The sequence below is a fragment of the Hakea prostrata genome, chromosome 5 (assembly GCF_041222555.1).
Source record: "Hakea prostrata isolate BN-2017 chromosome 5, UWA_Hpros_2, whole genome shotgun sequence".
NCBI classification, from domain to species: Eukaryota; Viridiplantae; Streptophyta; class Magnoliopsida; order Proteales; family Proteaceae; genus Hakea; species Hakea prostrata.
In genome coordinates this window covers 6,567,009-6,584,467 of record NC_142604.1, presented here as the reverse complement: position 1 = coordinate 6,584,467, position 17,459 = coordinate 6,567,009, and the positions used below count along the sequence as shown (strand labels likewise).

The 17,459-nt window shown below is 39.3% G+C and overlaps 3 protein-coding genes across 3 annotated transcripts; 2 read left to right on the top strand and 1 right to left on the bottom strand.

The window, feature by feature from the left end:
- Window positions 1-382: 382 nt before the first annotated feature.
- On the bottom strand, window positions 383-3,431 carry LOC149014708 (putative E3 ubiquitin-protein ligase ARI8). The gene is made up of 2 exons (XM_089155644.1): window positions 3,034-3,431; window positions 383-2,257 (listed from the first exon to the last, which is right to left on the bottom strand). Coding segments are annotated over exons 1-2 (1,764 nt in total). The 5' UTR covers window positions 3,036-3,431; the 3' UTR covers window positions 383-495.
- Window positions 3,432-5,308: 1,877 nt separating this feature from the next.
- LOC149014707 (UDP-glycosyltransferase 91C1-like) lies at window positions 5,309-7,659 on the top strand. Its single transcript, XM_089155849.1, has one exon. The coding sequence runs from the start codon at window positions 5,479-5,481 to the stop codon at window positions 6,913-6,915; it is 1,437 nt and encodes a 478-aa protein (XP_089011975.1). The 5' UTR covers window positions 5,309-5,478; the 3' UTR covers window positions 6,916-7,659.
- Window positions 7,660-10,453: 2,794 nt separating this feature from the next.
- Window positions 10,454-17,181, top strand: LOC149014706 (KH domain-containing protein HEN4-like). The gene is given in 7 exon segments (XM_089155064.1): window positions 10,454-11,466; window positions 12,494-12,940; window positions 13,027-13,302; window positions 14,453-14,749; window positions 14,955-15,037; window positions 16,245-16,356; window positions 16,951-17,181. Coding segments are annotated over 7 exon segments (1,989 nt in total). The 5' UTR covers window positions 10,454-10,827; the 3' UTR covers window positions 17,086-17,181.
- The last annotated feature ends 278 nt before the right edge of the window (window positions 17,182-17,459 follow it).

Below are 17,459 nucleotides of genomic sequence, written 5' to 3'. Positions count from 1 at the left end.
AGTTGTTGGTGATGGTTTGTTTAAAAGGTTGAATCCACTCCCAGAATCAGGGTAATAAAACAGTTTTTCAGACAGATTCACTTTCAGAATTAGGGTTACCAAACAGTTTTTCAGACAGATTCACTTTCAGAATCAGGGTAACCAAATGGTTTTTCAGACAGATTCACTTGTCAAAATCAGGAGAACCAAACAGTTTTTATATAACGATTATGATTCTACAGAACCTAACTCCACAAAATCATGATTCTATAGAAACATGACTCTTAATCGGATTCCATAGAAACGCAGAACCAAACGCGGCCAAGCAATTCACAGAGCAATTCACTGAGGAGAGAGGGAAATTTGGGATTTTAAATCTTCTGTCTATATTCAACGAAAAAAACAAACTAAAGTTTGAAAAAGCAAACAAAGTTAACTACAGTTTGAAAAAGCTAACCAAAGCTAACCACAGCTAGCTATAGTTGTCAAGAGGCTTTGACATCCAACCCCAAACACTTACATGTAATCGAATAGGAACTCGCCCCTTCCTGGATGCAATAGCTGCTGCAAATGAAAATCCAACATGCGTAAGGTCTCTGGAGCTGCCCTTTCTGGCCGCAGCTGCTGCCGCAAATGAAAATCCGACCTGCGTAAGGTCTCTGGAGCTCTCTCTTTTGTCGTGGTCCTCATATTTGCAGGTGGAACTGAAGGTGGGACCGTATCACCTTCATTGCTATTAACATCTGAGAGACCATTTTCCAATGCTTGGACCAAGTTCTCAAAGTAATTTTTTGTCACCTGAGTAAACTGAACCAGCTTTAAACGGAAGTCTCCGAAGCCAGGAATTCGTTCTTCAGCCTTAAAATAAACATTTAGTTCTGTCTCTGCACAATAATGAAGTCTTTCCAGCCCAGATTCCGCTTCACCCTGCAAATACTCAAACAATTGTCTGTTACCATGTTCATAATCAGGTAGATAATATCCAAATGCGTAAGTCCACTTCAGTACTCTCCGGCATTCAACTATTTGTAACCATGCCTCCTTGATGAATTCCACCTGCGCTGATGATTCACCCTGTGTATCCCTCAATTTGTCAAGCTTAGAAGTTTCCATTTGCTGTAAATCTGTCAGAGCCTTTTGCCTTGAAACCTCATTGCTTGCCCATCGTTCGTAATAATGGTTATATCTTTCCAAATATCTTTCAGCTTTCTTTCGTGTATGCTCCTCCTCATTATCCTTCCTTGTTGCTGGACCAAATGTATTACATGCCGATTTATGATCAGATAAACTATTGAGGCATAACCAGCAAAACCGAATACTACAAGGAGGTCTACATTGCATATGCATACACCCCCTATTCTTCTCAATTGGCTTTTTGCACTTGGGACAAGGTTTCGTATAAGCTAAAATCCAAGTTGTATTTTCAGCTTCAGAACTATGCTTCTCCATCCACTTATTTACAGTCTCACAATCCACTGGTCGGTGAGCATCCTCAGCACAGTTCCAGCAGAAGCTACATGAGCAATCACAAGTAACATCATGGTTCCCACTAACATCAAACTCAGACTCTACAGCATATTCACAGCCTGGAGAAGGACACCATTTGATGTTCCTATTTTTCTCAACATAAGATCTAACAAGGTAACCAGAAAACTTCACCTTTTCTTCATTAGAACAAAATCGATCCATAAAATCTTGATCAATGGCAGCATGACAGGGTGGATCAGGACAACACAGCATCAAACATCCCTGTCCATCGTTAATGGCTGTGCTAATATAACCTGTCCAACACGAAACACAGAAGAGATGGCCACAAACAGCGGCTGCCATATCATTAAGAGAATAAACATCAAAACAGATCTCACAACTAGCTTCTTTAACAGTATCTGAATATTCAACTATTGGTTTCTCTAGCAACCCAACTTTTTCACAAACTTTCTCCCTGTCGGTGAACCAAGCATCGTTAACTTCACTGATACTCCAATTATAATGGCGCATAAGAATACTAGACCAAGTTCTTGAAATTGAAAGCACAGTAGATACCGTTCCGATATCTTCATCTAGGCGTCGACGTATATCAGCCTCGCTCAATATACTATACTTCTCCTGCTTCGGTTGCAACGTCTGGACGACCGCATAATCAAGATAATTCCCATCGCTATGTTCATCTTCCTCCGTTTCGTCGTAAAGATCATCTTCTACTTCCTCCCAAGCGTCGTAAAAATCATCTTCTACTTCCTCCAAAGCGTCGTAAAATTCATCTTCTGCATCCATATCCCTTGACGAAAGATAAAAAAAACGTCAGAATTTCTAAAACTCGAATTCAATCCAATACCAAAAGAAAACTAGAAAAGTAATGGTTACGGATTCGATTGCAGAGTGAATCGATTTTTGGAACTGGTCACGACCTGAACAAGCAAGCCGTTTCAAGAAGAAAAGCTAACCCTACTGAACTCCTCCAACTTTTATTTTCGAAACCGGATCTCTTAAATCCCTTAAAAACCTAAATTGCTGCATATGATTAGAGAAAAAAAAGTGCCCAACCCTAATATACAATATCTTGAGCAAGTCCGGGAGACCAGATGCTATCTTGCTGCCATAACAGAGAATCAGAAGGAAGCTTAACATAAGCATGTACAAATACATAAATAACAATCCAACCAGCAGATGTTCTGAATAAATCAGCAGATGAAATTATCATGGAGATCAAAAAAAACATAATCATTGTATCTAATACTTTCAACTAGGGTATGAAGCTGTACAAAATTTCAATCATTTATCTATTTACCTTTTCAAAATTTTCTATTGCAGAAAAACAGAGAGGAAGAGAATAGAAAGAAAAGCAGAAAATCTGCTGATGCTACCTACGTTTTATGGAGAAGATAAATATGATGCATTTAAAAAATAAAAAAGTGCAGCAATAGCTTGCATTCAAGAAAGGAAAAGGAACAGAAAAATAAGAAAGAATCTGGTTCAGAACAACTATGTGCAAAAAAAAAAAAAAAACTATGAACAGTTGCAGAGACAGGGTAAACACCGATAACCTCAACTCACATTGAACGAAGATGAAGAAGTGGGTTGCAGACGGCTTCGGCTTTGCAGAGACAGGGATCCGAGTGACACAACAGGGCTTCGGCTTGCAGAGATGAGAGAGTTGCAGAGACAGGGATTCAAACACTTGTGTTTAATCGGTTGCAGAGACACTTCCCCACGATCGGTTGCACAGATGCTTCCAAACGGAGAGAGGCTGCAGAGATGCTTCCAAACACGATCGGTTGGTTGGAGACACTGTTTTCGGAGTCGAGAGATTGGGAGAGTTGGGAGAGATGAGAGAGACGAGAGAGACGAGAGAGAATGATGCGAGTCTTAGAAAGAGTTGTGAGAGATGAGGGAGACGAGAGATATTCGAGAGGTAGGATGAGGGTGCAGAGAGACCATAAAGAATCGCAGATAAAGCTTTATAAGTGTGTCAGAATCGTAACCATACACTTCCTAAATTCCCACAGTCCTACTTACGTAAGTTACTTTTGAATTTGATCGGCGAAATCTCCGGGATTATAATTTAGAATCCGTTACCAGGAGGAAACAAAAAATAAAATTAGAATTACTGACCGGAATTTACGACGACTTAGTGGGTTCCAAATTTAACACGTGGCTTGACTTATTTTCAAGAAATCCAACAAATCAGACTTGCTTACAATGTGCCGTGTGGTTTTAAAATTTTTCAAAAGATCCAAAGATTTAGATTTCTCCTATATCCTGTGGCACTTAATATTTTTATAGCAAATTGCACCGACACCTCCAAAATGGAGGCTTTAAAACACTGATACCCCACTTTATGTTTAAAAGACACAAACACCCCAATTCAATAAACATTCTAGTCCATTTTGTTAGTGAAACTGTTAACCCACTATTATTATTTTTTAATTCCAAAAATACCCTTACTATCTGAGGGAAAAAAAATCCGTCGTTCTTTAACCGATCAGAAATTCTCCCTTACATGAACGCAAGAATCTTCACATCAAAATCCACTTACATCTTTAAGGTTTCTTCAAATCGTCGCCACTGGATCAGACTCCATTTCTACCCAACCTCTTACAGCACCCAACATCTCTGATGCATATTTTGGTGTAATCGCTAATGGAATCACACTACTCAATAATTTCAGCGCTTCCATTACGGCCCAGGCCCTGACGCTGGCTTACATTTTGAGAGAATTTTCCTTGAGTGCTTCCACAAATGGGCATTTAAACATCACTTTCTTTCCTTCCCCGCTGCATAATTGATTTTATGCTTTCATCAATGGGATCGAAGTGATTGAGATGCCGGACTTGTTCATGTCGGCGATGATGGTTTTCTCAGACCAGAGCATTGATCTAGGAGATTCCAGTTTCCAGACCATGTTCAGGCTCAACGTTGGTGGGCAATACGTATCGCCGGCGAAAGATTCCGGTCTAAATCGAAGGTGGTACGACGATTCTCCATACATCTTAGGCTTAGGAGTTGGTGTCGTCGCTGACGCCGAAAGGGTTTCAAGCTTAAATACACCACCGACACGCCGGAATACATGGCTCCAGAAGATGCTTAACCAATCATCGAGTGTTGGTTGAAGAACGATGAAGCCATTAGGGGAATGATACATACGAAAGACCGATCGGTTGAAGAACGATAAAGCCAGAATTTCTGATCGGTTGAAGAACGATGGATTTTTTTTCTCTCAAATTTTAGTAAGGATATTTTTAAAAGTAAAAAATAAGAATAGTGGTTTAACAGTTTCACTAACAGAATGGACTAGTGTGTTTATTGAATTGGGGTGTTTATGTTTTTTAAAAATAAAGTAGGGTGTCAGTGCTTTAAAGCTTCCATTTTGGGGTGCCAGTGCAATTTGCTCTAAAGTAAATCATATTATTATTTATTTAATTTTTTATTACAATTATTTTTTGTTATCTTATTTTGGTAACACTAAATTCAACTTTTTTTATCATTATTTATAGAGAGGGACAGTGGAATCCCATTATCAAAACACTGAAATTGCTTATTTATAGAGAGGGACAGTGGAATCCCATTATCAAAACACTGAAATTGCTTACGTAATGCGCATCAAGCAAAGCCCCCAAAAGAGTGAATCTGCACCAACCGACCAATTTACACAAGTAGCAATATTTTAGCTACACATACAGACAATCTCTTCAATAAAACCAATAAATTAATAGATAACTTAATTCTTTTTTTTTTTTTTTTGGGGGAGAAATAGATAACTTAATTCAATGCTTCAGTAGACAGTACTCTGTAGTTCATATTTGAATATTCCAACGGGAATCCCTGAGATTCTAGTCTTCTCTCCTGAGTGTCTTAAGACCTTGTTTTCTGCATTCTCAAGAACGAATGGTTTCTCTCTCTCTCTCTCTCTCTCGCTTAAGTAACTGCTAATCTCCCATTGAATTGTCACTTTCAGCTGGAATTGAGGCTTTACAGTACCAGATCCTGCTTCTGCAAATCATGGCTGATCAGAATAAGCTTCACATCGTGATGCTACCATGGTTAGCTTTCGGTCACATGATTCCCTTTCTGGAGCTCTCAAAAAACTTAGCACAGAGGGGTCACCGGATTTCTTTCGTTTCTACGCCCAAAAACATTGATAGGCTCCCAAAACCTCCTCCAAATCTAGCGCCGCTCATCGATTTTGTGAAACTCTCTTTACCTCAAGTAGATGGCTTGCCGGAGAACGCTGAAGCCACCTCAGAAGTCTCTTACGAAAAAATCCCTTACCTTAAGAAAGCTTTCGATGGTCTGCAACCACAACTGACTCATTTCCTTGAAATTTCCTCTCCAGATTGGATTATTCACGACTTTGCTCCTCACTGGTTGCCATCGATTGCGTCCAGAATTGGTGTTCCTTGTGCCTTCTTCTACACTTTCAACGCATCCACAGTCGCCTTCTTTGGGCCACCGCATCTTCAGGAGGAACCGTCGAGAACGAAAGCAGAGCACTTCACTGTTTCTCCCGAGTGGATTCCATTCCCTTCCGATTTGGCGTTTCGTCTTCATGAGGTTCTGAGAATGTTCAATGGCGTCGATCCGATTGCTGCCGGAGTGTCCGGAGTTTCCGATACACATCGGTACACTTCGACGATCAACGGTTGCAAAGTAATCGCCGTGCGAAGTTGCATTGAGTTCGAAGCTGAGTGGCTAAATCTTCTCCAAAGAGGATTTTTCCAGAAACCAGTTCTTCCAATAGGTTTATTGCCGCCGGAAACAAAAGTCACCGGCGATGTCAACGACGAAGCAGATGATCGTTGGATTGGAATCCGCGATTGGCTGGAGAAACAGAAGAAAGAATCGGTGGTTTACATAGCTCTCGGCAGCGAAGTAGATCCGAGTTTGGACGAGATAAACGAGTTGGCTCTTGGATTAGAACAGTCCGGGTTGCCATTCTTTTGGGTAACAAAGAAATCACCTGGTTCGACCGGGTTTGATAGTGGTTTACCGTCCGGTTTTGAGGAGCGAACCGCGGGTCAGGGCTTTATTTGTCGTGGTTGGGCGCCGCAACTTAGGATATTGGCTCACCCATCGGTTGGTTCTTTCGTGACTCACTGTGGTTGGAGTTCTATAATTGAAGCGTCTGCTCTAGGTTGTTCGCTTATATTATTTCCTCTCTTGAACGATCAACCTTTGAATGCTCGGCTGTTGCAAGGGAAGGATGTGGCTTTCGAGATTCCGAGAGATGAACGAGACGGTTCGTTGAGTAGGGACTCAGTAGCGGAATCGTTGAGGATTGTGATGGTGGAGAAAGCCGAGTTTTACAAGGCCAAAGCTAGAGAAATGAAAGAGATATTTGGCAAAAAAGCTCTTCATGATCAATACGTCGATTGTTTTGCTAAGCATCTGGTTGAGAATGGCCGCCAATGCTCGCAACCAGGTAGAATCAGAGAGTAATCAATGGCGTTGGCCCAAAACATTTCACAATTCTTGTTTGATTTTTGGCCTTCTTTTCATGTTAATGTCTCCCGCAGCAACAGCTGGTCTCCTGCAAATTACAACCTGCAACGCTCGTCTCATTCAACCTCAAACTGCTATTGCCTATAGACCAAGTTGGAGATTCCAATGGAGTCTTCGACAGTTAATCCATTCAAACTAGATGCAGAAGATTTATTAGAATATGGAGATTGATCACATTCTGAAAAAAAAGAAGGGAAAGTTGCTTACTGGATTTGACGAATCTACCCATCATACCCATGAGTGTCATGAAAAAATTGATGCATAATACATAGGTAGTTGGAGGCTTGGAGCTAAATTCGTTTACACTAGGGAAACTTTATTTTGGTTTTAATACAAAGAAATTGACAGCTTGAAATAGTTCCAATGTTAGGGGTGTCGTTCCAACTGGCCCAAATCTAAATGGCGAGTTTGAGTTACAAAATAACTCGTCTTGACAGGGTCGGATAAGATTTGAATTTAGTCATTGGATCAACCCAGTTGAGTCCAAGTATTCAACTACTTATCTAACCCGAGGGCAAAACCTAAACCCAACTTGATCTTACTTTTCGATCATTGGATGGGAATAAATTATCATGTCCATCCAATGGTTGCAACTGAAACCTCATACATATATGCGGTGGTTTACGAAAAAACTCTTCCATAAAACACATTTTTGGGCAACAAATGAGCTTGATTTTGATACTCAAGGGCGAGTTTGACTTATGAAGTAAATAGTCTTGATTCTCTTGACTGAGTTGAATAAGGTTGGGGTTTAGTCATTGGGCCAACCTGGTGCTTTCCAAAATATTCAATTACTTATCTAAACTCGAAAGCAAAACCCGAACCCAACCTGATCTTACTTTTCGATCATTGGATGGGAATAAGTGATATTGTCCATCCAATGGTTGTGACTGAACCATATACATATATAGTGGTTTACGGAAAATCTATGGAGTTGATCCATCAAAATATTTGGGATTAATTACTGATTTTGAAGCGTCTAAGGTGGAGTTACTTCATGCAATGGGGGAGAGGGTGGATCAAAAGTTTCAATGGTGGTCAAAGAAGCTTCTTAATCATACAAGTTAGAGAGATTCTTCTTAAATCTGTGGCTATTTCTTCTACAAATTATATTACTTCTCATTTTAAATTGCCTAAGAGCATCCTCCAAGAGATAAAATCTAGAGCAACAAGATTTTATTGGAGGTGATCAAAGGCCAAGTCGATCATTCATTGGATCTCATGGGATAGGTTAACAAATGCGAAATGAAATGATGAATTGGGATTAAAGTTCCCTTTACATTCAAAATAGAGATTTTCTATGTAAAGTGGCTTGATGATTATTTTTAGATTCAACATCAGATTGGGCTCAATTTGTTTAGATATATTTTTCTAATACCTCATTTTTAGAAGCAAAGATTAGTAATAATCCCTTCTATTAAACTGTAGGATAATATGAGGGTAACAAAATGAGACAATCCAAAATCCAATCTACTATGCTAAGTGGATGTGATTTAGAGTGGGTTGTAGATTTGATTTGTCAACACACCTGAACTTGGAAGGAGGAATTAATTTGTCAATGATTCAACCCACAAGAGAGTGCAACAATTTTAGCCATTCCACTTTCATTGTTCCTTCCAATTTTTCTTTTTTTGGGGGTAGTGGGGGAGGTAACAATGATGGAAATTTTAAAGTTAAAGCAGCTTATCACGTGCAAATAAGGAAAATAGAAATCTCCAAAGAGTTTGAAGCCTTTTCCTCAAATGTCAAGGATTAGAAAACTTTACCAAATGCAACATGGAATCACGTATGGAATTGTCTCACTTCCTAAAAATTATGACTTTTATGTAGCAGGCTTGTAATGAAGCCGTAGCAATGGCAGAGGTGTTGAATACTCAAGGTATGAAAACAAATTCTAATTGCGGTGAGGGTGGGGCAATAGAAGAGTCATTTTTTCACATTCTCTTTTAACTATAAATTTACTAAACTAGTATGGTTTGGAAGTCCTAATTCGTAGAAGGTACTGGAAACAACTGACAATTTTCCCTTGGGAAATGGATGGCTTCTTGGAAATCTAGCATGAACAAGAATGATGGAGATTCGATTTGGTTGCAAAGCCTTAGCTTTTTCATTGTATGTTCATTATGGAAGGGAAGAAATGATAGAGTATTTGGAGAAAGAAGATGGTCACTCCAATCGATTATAGATGAAGCCTTGAGAGCCCATGCTGAATTTTGGAGTTACATGAAGTAGCCCTCGCTAAAGAATAAGCCCAGCTTGGGTAATGCCTGGAAACCAAGGTAATGGGGAACCACTTGAACCTCCCTTTTTGAAATTAAATGTTGATGCATCTTGGAGAGAAAAGAGAAAATTAGGTGGGCTGGATATTGTAATTCAGGGTGGAGATGGAAAGCCAAGTTTGGCTAAATCCATATCTGTTTTGTGTTCGTTGGCATTGGAGGTTCAGGCGCTGGCGATGAGGGTAGGACTATTGGAAGCACTTGGAGAAAGGATAGACTACATTTGGGTTGAATCCGATTGTAAGCAGTTGGTTGATATTCTTGTAACACAGGACTCCCCCTCTGTATATCTTACCCATTGTACAAGACTTCATTTTTTGGATTACAGAGTCCACCACATTTCTAGGTGATCCACTGATGTTGCGGATCTCCTATCTAGGAAGGAATTCGTAGTTGGGAGCCCACTTGAATGCCCTATTTCCACTCAGTGGCTTGTACAACTATGTTTAGTCACTCATTTGGCTCGATTTCAATGAAATGTTGATTACAAAAAAGAAAAAGAAAAAAGGGGAACTCCTCCCATAAAGTTTTCTTTTAGGGCAAGAGATGAGCCTGATTTTGATTCTTGTGTCGCGTTGGATATCTATATATATATGATTCCGATTATCTTGTTTGATAAATATAATTAAACTAACCAAATGCCACGATGATTTTCCTCTTGGTCTGGGTTTCTATTTAGGGTTTTTTTCATCTTCTTTAGAATCCGAGGTTCATTTAAGCTAACTTATGCACATTTTGATTATGCTTATCTCCTCTGTAAAAGTGTTGTGTTGGTCTTTTTTATTTAAAGGGTATTTGTATTTTTGACCATCTGTTATTTTAAGAATTTGAAGGACGATTGCTCTTTACCAAATATAAAAGCAATGATTTCATTATTGTTGTGGCTCGAGTAAAATAGACTCAAGAGCAAATTTGACAAGTTTGAATTTGCTATTACAATTTACAAAAAAAAATAAATAAATAAAATTTGCTATTACAGCGAAATTTCGGATTCTTTTTGTTTTGTTTTTTGGCTGAAGCTATACAAAGAAATTGGACGTTGCAGCAACAGAGTTTGCACGCAGACGCTGGAAAAGAAAAGTTAACTAATTTTGGACCCTAGTGATCATCGCGTGGTCAATGCATGATTTGACGTCATTCCATAATAGCATAAGAAATGTTACAGTTTACCATAAGCGTACTACGCATACCGGCGCATCTTCAATATCAAAAGGAGAAAAACCTAAGTGCTTAATCATGGGAGAGAAAATATAGGAAGTTAGGGCCGATAGGATCGAAGATTCGATTGTGTCTTGGTGTGGAAGGAAGGAGACGAAACAGTTACTGATCCTTCTTAAGCAGAACGATTGGTTATTGACGATTCGCTTCACTCACTACTGAAACTGAATCGACCGATCAATTTATCGAAGAAGAAGTGAAGAAGAAGAAGAAGAAGAGATAGATCGAATCGAAAGACCAAGTGTGAACTGAGAATTGGAATTTCAGATAGAGATTCTTCTCCCTCCTCTGCGAACATCTTCGCAGTGGCGGAGGGAGAACAGTAGAAACCAGAGTTTGATACAAGGAATGGATGTTCAATTCCAATCACTTCCAAGCGAATCGTTCAATCTGCAACGTTTAAGGAATGGACGAGAGTAATTCATACAGCACCAATACCAACGGCACACCCAAGCGCGGCCGTGGTGGAAAACCCCTTCCTTCCCCAATCGTCATATCAATTGGTCAGGTAGCCTTTCGCCTTCTTTGTCGTGCCTCCAAGATCGGCGGCGTAATCGGCAAGTCCGGCAGCGTCGTTAAGCTTTTTCAGCAGGAGACTGGTGCTAGGATCCGTGTGGAGGAAGCCACCGTTGATTGTGATGAGCGTGTCATCCTCGTTGTGGGTTCTGAGACTCCAAATAAGAAGATCGAGTTGAAGGACGACAATGGTAACGAAGTTGCGGGGGAATACGAAGTGTCCCCTGCGCAGGAGGCTCTTGTCAAGGTTTTTGGAAGGATCAATGACGTCGAAGCCGAGACCGAGGGCGTCTTTCCTACTGGGGGAAGTGTCGTTTCCTGCAGATTGCTTGCTATTACCAGTCAAATTGGTTCCCTCATGGGGAAAGGTGGGAAGATTATTGCGAATATCAGGAAGGAATGCCGTGCGAAAATTAGTGTATTGCCTCCGGAGCAACTCCCTGCTTGTGCCTCTCCGAACGACGAAGTTATACAGGTGAGGCCTTTTCGACTCTGGTGCTTCAAGTATGAAGTTTGGTTCCATTTCACGCCCACCCACCTAAAAGCACATGCTTTCTCCTTTTTAGGACAAAATGGAACAGAAGCGGATTCAAATTCTCCCAAAAGTTTCAATTGTGTCTTGTTTTAGCGGATTAGAGTAATTAGACAAGATTAGTTTATTCGATAGGCCAAAGAAAATGACCCACTGAATCAGTTCAAGCCACTTTAAATGCCTTGTCAATTGCTAGCCAAACATAACCATCATCTCCAGAAAGTGAGAATTAGGGAACGAGAACATGATGGAGGGATATCAATTCAAATTGTTCGGTCAGGTGCAATACTGACCAGTTGTGATGCATTGTAGAGGATGAGCTGAATGTTGTCATGTGAATCTAGAAATGAAGTGGTGGGAAAACACATGAGAGCTTCTTTGTCCAGGTCGTGGGGGTAGAGAGGGACTAATAAATCCCATAGAGTGACTTGAACTGATTTGATGGCGACAAGTGAGATTATTCAATGTTATTGGTCGAACTTGCTTATCTTCATATTTTATTATAGGTTTATGTAGAAACATTGTTTTGCTATCCATTTGACATTCTTTTATAGATGTTTTAAATTTGATCTGGAGAAGGTTATACAATATATTAGATTCTGTTACATATTGCAAGTCATACAACGTAAAGAAATAATTGTTGGAGCAGACAAATATTTTGTCTCCAATCACCATAGGAAGGGTTTTCAAGAGGCAATATGGGTAGAATTGATGCAGTGCACTGCCTTGGACTGACCAAAACTGACAATCAAATCCCTGCATGTGTTTAACAGTGCTAGTGTTTATGTGGTCTCTTGACATATTCTGGAGCGTCATCAACCTTAGCTTTTAGAGCCCATAGTTTCTTATCTTTTGCAAGTTCTGCATTAGGGTGATGACTGAGATGTTATCAATGTGGCATTTGTCTTAAGCATGACTTTGTACTGTTTCTTCTCATTTACCAACTTGAAAATCCATCTTTGTTTTGTAGATTACCGGAGAAATTTTGGCTGTAAAGAAAGCATTGGTTGCTGTTTCCAGCCGTCTTCAAACTTGCCCACCAGCAGACAAATCACAGTCAGTTGTAAGTAGACCTATTGAAACTAATAACCATGGAAGTTTTCCTGATCCACATGGGGTGGAGTTCCTTCCACAAAGGAGTTCAATGTTTCCACCTGCATCAAGCAGCTCTCTGGATTATGCATCCAGAGGCCGTCCACTATCTACTGATTTGGACAGGATCCCCACCAAGGAACTAAACAAGTCACAGGAAGAAGTTTCATTCAGGCTCCTCTGTTCAAATGATAAGATTGGAGGTGTAATTGGCAAGGGTGGTACCATTGTCAGGGCATTGCAGAATGAAACAGGTGCTTCTATTAGTTGTGCTGGTTCTGTTCCTGAGTCAGATGAACGCGTAATCACTGTATCAGCGATGGAGGTTCAACTATCTGTGTTTGTTCTTTTTTTAGTATAGTATATATATAATTTGATTTTCTGGTATAATTTTAGTTTTGCATCCTGCAGAACCCGGAAACAAGGTACTCCCCGGCACAAAATGCTCTTCTTCGTGTTTTCTCTAGGTCAGTAGAGGCTGGCATAGAAAAGGGGCTAGAACCCATGTCATCTAAAGGAGCTCCGGTTGCAGCTCGTCTTCTAGTACCATCAAACCTAGTTGGTTGCTTGATGGGTAAGGGAGGTATAATTATTTCAGAAATGAGGAAGGTAACAGGGGCTGGAATACGGGTAATTGGGGGAGACCAGGTTCCAAAGTGTGCCTCGGAAAATGAGGATGTAGTACAGGTGCTCTATTTGTCTATTTGTTATTTTATTATTATTTGGATTGGAACAAGTTTAATTGTGATCTTTTCTTGCTTCTTTTATATTTCTTTTCTGTTTTGGGTAATTTAAGGAAAATATACTCTTGAGAAGTTTTTGCAGCATAACCAACGATAGGCCTAGTGCAGTGGATAACTGAACTTGAGCTGAGTGGATGGATTGTGTGGCTAATCTGAACAGATAGATAATGTTCTTGTATTGGCCACGTGTTGAATTTGATAGTCAAGTCAAGCATATATTTTACGCGTTTCCATTTTCTTCCCTTGTTTTTTTCTGCTAAAGCCATCTTGTGATTTTATGTTCTTCTAAATGTTTTGAACTTTCTCATGGAAAATCTCCTCTTGGATTGAAATCCTGTAGTTAGATAGTGGAGACTAGCGCCCTCTTGTGCACTAACTTGTGGCAGTGGTCAGCTGCCCCAGTGGTCACAAATTACACAGGATGATGCCTGGCACAACCTGCACAACTAGGGAACTGACATGAACACAGTTTACCCCTATTTGAGGCCAGAAAATAAGGTTCAAGTCACTACAAGTGTCCTTCTATGTTGACATTGAGTTGTTTTGTACATTATTAATTGTTTTTGTACAAATTCTAAATTTTTAGGAGCAGAATTGGATAAAAATTTGACATAATGGTAAGAAGCCTACTTATGTTAATGAAGACTAGGGAAAGGATCTGGGGAACATGAAATTATTTGACTTGGGAATGTCAGGAGGTCAACTTGACTTTTACAATTTCTGAAATTAATGAAGCGCCTTTTGCCATTCTAAATTCTGTCCTATTTCATCTTTGGCTGTAATCCTTTTTGAGTGTCTGAGGACAAACATTTATTTTTTGAATATACTGTGTTGGGGACTAAAAGATTTAAATATTTCTTTTTTATTTATAGAGAAGTAGTTGCCCTATATTGCTTCTTGAGAGAATGGGATTTCTTTGCTTGTTTCATTGAAATGTAGGTCTTTCTCTAATACAATGCTTAATTATGAGTGACCTTTTGCCAAAGTTGATGAATAAAAGATTGTTGAAATTTATTGAAGGCAGAATTGAGCACTATTTTAGACAGTTTTGGTAGCATAGCATTTTTTTACTAAAGGAGAAAGTTCTTCTACAGATTAATGGAGAATTCAGCGTTGTTAAGGATGCTTTGCTTCTAGTTACCGGTAGATTGCGGGATAATCTTTTTCCTAACAAGATGCTACAAAGCTCTGTAGTTGGGGACTATTCTTCCTCTAGCATCCCAGAGATTACTCCCTACGGAAGAGGGAGGGAGCCTACGTCCCCTAGGTTGTACTCATCAATGGGCCTTTCTCGTGACATAGACCGACAAAGTTCCTTGACACAAAGTATGGATCATCTTGGTATTTCTCACAGCGTAACTCACTCTCCCCCAAGGTTATGGGCGTCACAGGTATTTTCTACTTCATCAATTCTTACAATTAGCATAATCGTGTTCAACATGATGAGAATGATTGATTAACCCGTCCTTGTAGTTAGGTTGAAAAGGAACCTTCGGTCTAACGTAGCTATGGTTGTAGCAACAATGTTGACTATTCCTGTTATTTTTTGCACTCTTCTGCCAACTTCATGTGTGGGGGTTCTCTTTTTAACTGCAGACTATGGGTGGGGGAAATCCAAGAGGCATCACTGATATCGGAAGAGGATTAACAACTCATAGAAGTGGCATAGAACTGGGCAGGTGAGTATTTCTCAGGTTGGGGCACATATGTTTTAGTTACTTGGGTCTATGGGAATTTCATTTTGATATGGGCCTAAATTATAGGTATAAGGTAGAAATATAGGATAATTTAATTACTTAAAAGTGGAGGATTTTCTAGGACAGTAGTTTGTTATTTATTTATTTATTTTATCATTATGATAATTTTATTCTAAAATTTTCTTGGTTCGGGTTTTGTTACATCAATCCTTTTTCCTTTTTTCCATATTGCTTGTTAGAGTATCTCTTGATTGGATGATATACGCTCTCTTAGAAGGCAATTACAGGCTCTTAGAGAAGCTATATATTGATGTGCCAGTTATAGGGCTTTTTCAGAATGATTTGAAGAGCAAAGCTTTTCAGTTTCTGAGATCTGGTTCTGCTGAATGTTGAGGATTACTTTGGATTGGACTCTCTTCACAGGCCTGGAGTGACTCCTAGCCTGAGATTTTGGTGGATTTCTCCTGTTTTTTTACAGCTTACTGCTGCAGGAGGTCAGACTTACTCTAGTAAAAGCTTCCTGCAGTTGTGCTCTTCTTCCTCTCAACTTTCAGATTTTATTACCTTCAAAACCTTCCCTAGTGAAAGCGTGGATTGCCTTTGCAGGTTTGGGTTGATTCCTAGCCTGAGACTTACCTGGGTTTTTAACTCGTTCATCTAACTTCCCATCGAGGGAGGTCTGATCTACTCTACTCAACTTCTCCTGCGGATGTGTTCTTGCTCTCAACTTTCAATTTCTGTTGCTACCTTATAAATCCTGTGTTGATTACCCATGCTAACTCTGTTTGCTTAATATCTCCCTGTTTACTTCTGTCTAAGATTATGTTTAGAATCTTCAGCCCTACTGGAAATCTAGTTTCAAGTTTTCCTGTTTACATTTTGCTTTAGGTAATCAATTGATTTCAGATCTCACCGATGTTACTTTATTGAAGCTATTGATTTTTCTGCTTCGGGTTCTATGGTTCCTAATCCATCTGCATTGCTCTTTGAGTTAATTTGCAACTGGATTTTTGTGGTTGTAGTTTGGTTTCTATTACATGGTATTACTATGCTACTCTGAGTGACCTTAAAGAATGAATTATCCTCTTCTAATAGATTATGTTCTTCATTGAAACAGAATTGGTGATATTTAAACTTTTGGTAGAACTGTTTCATTTGTTAGTTCTTAATCTTTCAATTGCATTCATAGTGGAAGCAAATCTGCAATAGTGACAAATACAACCGTGGAGATCGTAGTTCCTGAACATGTTCTTGGCTCTGTTTATGGGGAAAAAGGTAGCAACCTGAACCGCTTAAGACAGGTAACTCTAGCATTGTCACTCTTCTTGAAAATTGCGTTACCTTTTCATCCTTTTAAGCCCAAATTTCTCCCCTATGATAAGCTGTGTGGTTATAAAGCCCCATGAAGACCTACTTCAGATGACATATTCCTTTATGGCTAAATTATGTGACAGTAAAAAAACTACTTATATGAGCAAGTAGCTTCCGTGACTTTTGGGAGGAAATAGTTTGTTTGTTAATTTCATGAAAAATTCTGTTAAAAAAAAAGTTTCTCTCACGAAAAGAAGCTCATTGCTTAATATATCTGAACCCCATGTTTGATAGTCAACTGTGGGTCAATTATTTCTTTTTTATTTGTGGTGTTTCTTAATATGACTTGCTAATAAGCTGTCTAATGGGTTTGATGGAACTTAGCCATAAAAGAGTTGTAAGACCAAATGTTACAGAAAATACTGAATAGATTGATAGTTCTTCTACTTGACTAGCTAATATCATTCTGAGTAGCCAATTTCTTTCCCAGCTCCAAATTTAATGTCAAGCCCCCATGTCATTTTTGCATGATATCCTATTTCTACTATGCCCAACTTTATTGAGCTTTGCTTTTCTTGTACCAGATTTCCGGTGCCAAAGTTATGATACATGACCCTCATCCTGGCGCAACTGAGGGGATGGTTATCATCTCTGGAACCCCCGATCAGACTCAGGCAGCACAGAGCTTACTCCAAGCTTTCATTTTAAATGGGTCATAAATGGACAGTCATCACCAGACCATCACTCACGGCTATTTTTATCAGTAAAGTTGAGAGGGCTACACAATTTGCAGCTTGCCTGTTTCTTACTGACTTTGGCAGAGTTTTGGGTTACTTTAGAGCACTTAATGTGAAAATATATCACAATGACATGTACAACTTTGTAACATTTTCCTATAGAACTTAAATCATGAAAAAGAAGAAAATGAAAACCTTGGTCCTCCTGAATTAACATTGATTAGTATTTTATAGGAAGGATGGGTTCTGTCTTATTTAAAATCTATAGCTTCTCTGCTCGTTCTGATGGATGGGACTTTGGGAGAGTGCTTGCCAAAAGATTCTTTTTCTTTCTATTTTTGATCTTTGTACTTCGC